Consider the following 7,379-nt stretch of genomic DNA (forward strand, 5'->3'; position numbering starts at 1 on the left):
AGTCTTAATTGCGCTGTCTGTATGTACCAGAAGCAGCGAGCGTGCCAAGCATCCATCTCGCTGGGCCAGACAGTGATCTCCAAACACAAGAACCTACGCTACTACAGCTCAAAGGTCACACAGATCAGCTCCCAGATGTTCTACGAGGTCATGTTTGATGACGGCTCCTTCTCCAATGATACCTACCCTGAGGACATCGTGGTGAGAAGATGTTTAATTAGAGCTTGGCTCAAAAGGTCCTCCCCCAGTTGTACAAGGTCATATCTGATGTCTAGTGTTTTGAAAGTACTACCTTTTATAGATTAATATTATTGTTCTTTAAATGATTTGATTTTTACTTATTTAATTTTTTGCATCTGTACCCTTCTCATTAATACCAGGCATTGACAATAGCTCCCTTATTACAGGCAATTTAAACGAAAAGAACAGTCTTTTTGATATTTTCAGTTTTCACAGCAGCAATTTATCAGTGACATGACTGTTTTTCCATCCATCCATTATATCCATTATCCATTATCTATGGTGCTTATCCTTTGTTCGTGTAATTATGGTAATGACTGAGTCTTACTAGTGAGCTTGACCCTGTTAGAAAGAAGAAGGTGTGACAGACAGATCAGCTGCTGCTACAGCTGTTATAGTGAGGAAAATACTCTGATTCATATTCAGCATCGAGCCTCAGCTGTAATCAACAAAACTGTTTAACACCTTTAAACACCAAGTGAAGGACTCTTTTGATATTGATTTAAGTTACACATCAAGTTATATCTATATTTTTATCAGGGCTTTGTGAGATTGACACACAGTTTATTGTTAATGCATGTTTTAAAGTGATACTCCGGGATGGAACAAGTTGGGTCCTATCACAAGGTTTAGGGCAGAAATTACCCCTACAGCAGTGATTTTGTGCAGCAGAAGCCCAGGGCGCACGCACCAAACACCCCCTCCCTGCTCCTCGGCCAGTTTCCTCTGCACTCAGACGGGGCCATATTTTACTTGACCAAAAACACAAATAAAAGGACTCCCACTGAAAAAATCTGATATCGGTCTGCATTCATGCTTTATTTAGAGAATTTTCTGCGCGTTACTTTCACACAAAAACACAGCGAAATAAGGCTCTAGTTCTCATCGTGTCGTGAAACGGCACTACCTCTGCTGCAGAGCCACAGCTGGCCACAAGGTGCTTGCTGCTTAGTGTATCAGTCCGCGCGAGCAGTGTGCCAGATATAAACAAATGCAGGTAGTCTACCAGGACGAAGAGACACGATGAGAACAAGAGCCTTATTTAACAGTGTTTTTTTGTGAAAGTAACGCGCTGAAAATTCTCTAAATAAAGCGTGAATGCAGACCGATATCAGATTTTTTTCGGTGGGAGTCCGTTTATTTGTGTTTTTGGTTGCTTTACACAAGAGCAGATACAGCAAGGCTAACCTCAAGTAAAATATGGCCCTGTCAGAGTGCAGAGGAAACCAGCAGAGGAGCAGGCAGGGGGTCTTTGGTGCGTGTGCCCTGGGCTTCTGCTGCACAAAAACACTGCTGTAGGGGTAATTTCTGCCCTAAACCTTGTGATAGGACGCAACTTGTTCCATCCCTGAGTATCACTGTAATTCATGTTTTGAACATCATTAGTTTTTTTTTAGATTTAATGTAAGAATGACATTTGTTTTACCTTTTTCTTGGACACTGACATTTGTGTTATTTGCATTTAGCAGAAGGACAGGAAATGGTATGACTGAAACCTAAAAAAGAAACCCTAAAAGGAGCTTTTTACAAAACATCACAGCTTTCACCTTGAATGACTTCCTGATAATGGTTTTGAAGACATTTTCACACATTCAGCTTCTAACGGACCATTCTTGATTCTTGTTATTTTTAGAGCAGAGATTGTGTGAACTTAGGCCCTCCTGAAGTCGGGGAAGCTGTTCAGGTAAAATGGCCCGATGGGTTGTTTTATGGTGCCAAATACTTGGGATCCAACATCTCCTACATGTACCAGGTACTTAATCACACAAACATAAATGCTGAGTAATTTTTACCATTGATCCACATAGTCCTAACAAATCGTTAGCGTAGAAGAAAGGCATATGACCTAGTTTTGCAGATGTAATCTTCAGTTGTAGGTCAAAGTGAGTCGGCAGCAAACTTATTGAAGTGAACATCGGAACTATCGTGACTTCTCTGACGTTGTTAGGGTCCCCAGGTGTATGTTTGGCTAAGTGGAGGGTGAGAAAAACGGAAGAGGACATTGGAGACGGATTTAGGAAGGTGCTAAAGTTATGGTGACTGAAGATGAGGAGTCGTGGGGGCGGAGATCGAGGCTGATGGGAGGATGAAAAAGAAGAGAGAAAGGAAGCAAAAGCTCTTTAGACACAGAGTGAAGGCAGATGGGTAGAAACAGAGAGAGCAAGGAGAGGAGGATGAGATGGAGGTGACAATCTGCATTATTCAAACTCACTGAAATATTCACTAAGCCAAGAGTCATGCGGTTTCCACTTAAAGCTTTATTTAGTAGAGCAGGGCGTCAACCATTAGTTATGCACAAATGCTTCTGTGACGCACGGGCTCGGTTTAAGAGAGGTCACATTTCAGAAAATAGGCCGAACAAGAACTTTCCATTGTCAAGGTATGTTTTGGCAGGAAATATTTTTACTTCAGGGTCCTCTTGAAGCTTAGAAACATTTTTTTAGGACAAACTCTGGTTTTGAGGTCAGAAGCAAAATGGATTTTATACAATGTTTTTTAGAATATGCACTTCTAGTTGGAGTTGTTTTTGATTTCTGTTTTACCATTTCGACTTTGCTCGACAATGGTGAGCACAATACTTTACTTATCTTTTCATCAACAACTATTTCCAGTTTATAACCTACTTAAGTGATATTTAATTGGAATTTGGAAATTGGACATTTGAATGTGTCTGCATGAGTAAAAAAAAAAAACAGTTAATGAAAAAGATTTAATTTAGAGTGTGTTGATAAAACTGCTCAAACAACTAATTAATGTATTTCTTTTCTCGCAGGTGGAGTTTGAGGACGGGTCTCAGGTTCTGGCAAAAAGAGAAGATGTCTACACACTAGATGAAGACCTGCCCAAAAAGGTGAAGCGTAGACTTGTAAGTATTAGACTTACTGGTGAACACATAAACTTTAAATCATGAAACGTCAACAGAAATACTCAAGTGAAAATCTTATTGGCCGTCCATCTGAATTATATTATTAACTTACTTGTGTTTTCTTGTGTCTTTTATTTTCCAGTCAACGGCCTCAAGCATGCGTTTCCAGGACACTTTCTTCACCACACAGGGGGAAAGGAAACGCCAAAGAACACCCAATTCACGCTTCCAGAAAGACTATGTGGCCCTGCCAGGCCTCCGTACAACTGCCAAAAGCACATGGGAGCAACGCAGCCACAAAGGGAAATAAAGTCATGGGAGGAGGATCGATGACAAATGGATGCACTGAATGAACAGATGATGTTAGAGGGGAGGTTGTTTGTGTGTTGGTGTGTGTGTGTGTGTGTGTGACTGAGTAAGTGTGACTGTATGTGGGAATCTACTCCCACTCTAGCTTTTGTCCTCACCACTTCCCTGTGAATAAATCAGAGAAAACAGCAGAAGGGAAATGGGTGATTTGGCTCTAATGGATGTAAACTTGTGTGTGCTTGTAATTTAAACATCAGTGATTGGTGATTGAGTGAAGTTACAGGCTTAGAGGAGAATTATGATTGGACAAATGGACTCTTACAGAGTGGGTAAACAGCAGGCAATGTTGCCGCAGTTGCCTCGTGCTTTCACATCCGTCAGGGAAAAATAAACGTGACTTACATTTGTCACGTGACCCTTTTTGAAACGAACAAGAACTTTTTTCTTTGTACAATAAAAAAAAAAAACATCACAGGTGGGATTTTTCTAAAATAGCTTGCCTCTGGTAGCTTTTTGGGGCTGGGTGGGCAGGGGGGGGTTCTGTTATTTCCAGTTTTGACTTTGAATATTCATGCACTTTGCTTGTAGTACTTCCCTCATGTCTTACTGCTTCTCCCTGCATGTTTAACACTGTCTCTTAACTGCTTCTGCTGGGCCGAGTCCAAGGACACTCCAATGGCTTCTTCTCTGCTTTTGAATCAGTATTGACAAATCATAAATGTGTTTCATAATTGACTCTGAAAATGAATCTCGACCAAATGTTGAGCACTTCCTAAGATGAGAGATTCAGACTGGAAGCCATGCCTGTGTGTTGGAGTCTAGGCCCCTTTAATGTGAAATGCTACTGTTGCTTTGTTAAATGAAACACATTGTTGAAATTATTTAAAATTTGTATTTATTTTTGGCTTGCTATAGTTAAACTATTGCTAACTGCTGTAAGAAAAAAACAATAAAAACTACATATTTGTTTTTTTCATATTAGCTGTCAGTGATTTGATGTTGTTCAGCTGTGTTATATTCAGAGTTTAGCTGTTGGGGTGTTATTTTAATATCTATCCATAATGAGAGACTATACAGATAGTTGAACATTTTTCTATAGCACCAAACACTTTTGAATGTTTATTTTCAGTGTTGCTTTAAAAATATGATAAATGAATTAAGGAAAGACTTTTTTTTTCTAAACTAAATGTTGCACATTTTGTGGTAGGCGTAAAAGAAATCTTGTTATAATACCTTCATGTTGAGGAAAGGAAAGTTTCCTAGCATTGTGCCTGGCTGTGTCTCAGATCATGTACTTACACTATTTATAGTGCATAAGTGCATTCACCCTAACAGTATGGAAAAACGCAGTGCACGCTGATTTCTCAGCTTGCGCACACAAAATAGTTAAAGGGTTAAGTGTGGAACGCTGGGCACTTATCAACCTCATAGTCGCCAAATTGGCTATGTAGCGGAATGTAACACATAATGGGTGGCGGTTGCAGTTCAAGAATAACATAAAAACACCTGTAAATGGTTGTAAAATGCAGTCATCATTTCCAGCAAGTGCAAAGCAGCACTGCTTTAGTAAGTACATACTGTACGCTGTGCACTTCAGGTAAGTATACTAATGGATTTGAGACGAGGCGTCTTACCTGGAGGCTAACTACACTAACAGCACAAGCGATGACATACATAGAAAAGTCCAGGACACTGAGTAGTTCACAAGGCAAAGCTTTGTACTGAAAACAGTATAGGAGTCAAAACAATTAGTCAGGCCATGGCAACAAACAAATCCAACAAGTTCCAAACCCAATAGAAAAAAAAAAAAATCAGCTTTCACTAGTTGAGAAAGCCATCATGCCAGAGGAATGATATAGTTCCTCAGTTTGGTCTCCAGTTGGGAAAAGACGTATGGTTGACACACTTTTTACTCTTGTGTGAATAGCTTGAGTGCTTGGAAAATTTTTAGGCTGCGTCAGTGAGGTCCCTAGGAGCGTCCCCAGTGGGTTTTCTCAAAACCGGGTTTCAGGTCCAACTTTCAGAAAAACACAGTTTTATGCGAGCTTTTTTTCAGGACAAATTAGGCCTGTTTTTAGCCTTTCACCAAATGGGCCGCGACTCATTCTTACTTTATATTGAAGCTTGTGTTGGTGGCTTGAAATGTCAGTGAATCAGCATCGTATAACAAAGTGGTAATTAACTATTAAAGGCACTGTGACACACATCTTATTTTTAAAAAAGGCAGGGTTAGGAGAAAAGGGTTAGGCTAAAAAGGCTAACCTAACCTTACCAACCCTAACCCTACAACCCCAACCCTAAACCCTGACCCTGACTAACCTAATACATAAATTGTATTGACAAGTTGACAGATACATAGCTTAATGCATCTCAACATAAAATCAGTAAGGACCATGAACAGGAAACACATCTTTGGGCCAGCCAACATATATGGCGCATAAATATATATGTGACAACCAGCCCCAAAGAAAATATGATGATCAATCCCACCTGGAATTTCTCATTAGCATCAAGGCTAACAGATGTGTGACAACTAGTTAGCTATCAAATCACAATGTAAACTATAGCTTCCCTTTCATACTTTCCTCTCATACAAGAAAAATAATGAGGAGCTCAATATTTACAATTTGACATGGAAGACACATAAAGTCTGAGGTTCAGCTGTTCTCCAGGGGAGGAATCATGCCAAATAATTCAGCAGTGAACTGCCTGACCAGCATTAGCAGGGGAACTGTTACCTCATGATGAAGGATAAAGAACTGGGTCCTAACTCTTACCAGAGAGAGCTGGCAGAGCAGACAGGAAGTCAAACCCAACCCAGAAGGTACCTTAAGTGGCCATGGCACTGCTTCAGAAAGCTTTGTACTTCCATAAAAACTGTGTCACTGCCTGCATAAGAGGGCTCTCTGTGATACTGTCGCCAAACAAGATGACAAATCATCCTGGATTAAACTGGCCAGAAAACACGCCACATAAAAAACTCACAAAATCAATTTTGACTTTAAAGTGACACATGAGAGGATAACCACACTTGTGTTTATAATATCTTGCTGACATTTTGAACCAGTGTGTGCCTATAACCTTAACTAAAGCCAAAAACATACAGAAGAATATCTATGTGAATGTGTAAAATGTAGATGTATCTTATCGCCAGTCTGCCTCTGTAATGCATCACTCAGCTGCCTTTTTGTGCACCCCCCCCCTGACACTTCAGAAAGAAGACTGACTCTGCAGTTCATCTGTAACACAGGCCTCTTTTGGCTCTCACACGCTGTTGCATTCTCCTCAGTTTGCAGCTGAACAAATATGACATATGGAAAAAGACATTTTCTGAATTGCCACAGACGCACAAAGTATATCTATGTATTTGGCCCAGAAAGCCAAAGGGAGAAACATTTGTCTCCAAAAGACTAAGTGACTCTTTAAAGCATCCCACACAGTCTAACAGAGGACATGGTGAAGTGGTGGGAATTGAGCTGATTCACAAATCAAGTGCAAATTTAACAGAGTCTGTAACAGCAACAACAGAGAAAAAAGGCTGCTTTGCTTGAAGCCCAGAAGCAAGACAGTCTCTCTACACCCTGGAAGCCGCTTTGGAAGATAATTTGCTGTGCTCTGACAATAACAAGTCAGCCATGAATGAGTAAGTCCATTTCAGTTGCAGCTCTTTGCCCACTGCAAAGTGTAGCCTCAATCTGTTACTGCAGTATGGATTTAACTAAGCTAAAAGTTTATAGAAATGTAATTACCCTGTGAGGCAGGAATGCTCAGTGCACAGCCAAAACAATGGATGAAACATTTCCTAAAGTTAGTGTTGATGTGTCTCACAACCACAGAGGGGGAGTGTGAACTTTAACCGAGTAGAGACAGAGAGAGAAAAAGAAGGGAAAGAAGGCTATCTCCAGAGGTGGTGAACGTTTTGATTGCAGATTATAACGGCTGACGGTTGTTAATTAAGGAGGCC

The 7,379-nt window shown here is 40.4% G+C and overlaps 1 protein-coding gene across 4 annotated transcripts in view; it reads left to right on the plus strand.

Annotated features, from left to right (window-relative positions):
- kdm4c (lysine (K)-specific demethylase 4C) overlaps positions 1–4,393 on the plus strand; it is a 30,137-nt gene extending 25,744 nt beyond the window's left edge. For 2 of the 4 annotated variants that reach the window (XM_074687060.1, XM_074687076.1), the window contains exons 19-22: positions 31–201; positions 1,874–1,993; positions 3,014–3,106; positions 3,249–4,393. In XM_074687060.1, coding sequence (XP_074543161.1) covers positions 31–201; positions 1,874–1,993; positions 3,014–3,106; positions 3,249–3,416 — 552 coding nt within the window. In that variant the 3' untranslated portion in view covers positions 3,417–4,393. The remainder of the gene's footprint in view (positions 1–30; positions 202–1,873; positions 1,994–3,013; positions 3,107–3,248) is intronic. The other 2 variants (XM_074687085.1, XM_074687069.1) reach the window with 2 other exon arrangements.
- Positions 4,394–7,379: the final 2,986 nt, after the last annotated feature.

Source organism: Halichoeres trimaculatus, unplaced genomic scaffold, assembly GCF_033239565.1.
Source record: "Halichoeres trimaculatus isolate MK-OKI-2021-1 unplaced genomic scaffold, fHalTri1.1 fHalTri1_scaffold_2, whole genome shotgun sequence".
Classification (NCBI taxonomy): Eukaryota; Metazoa; Chordata; class Actinopteri; order Labriformes; family Labridae; genus Halichoeres; species Halichoeres trimaculatus.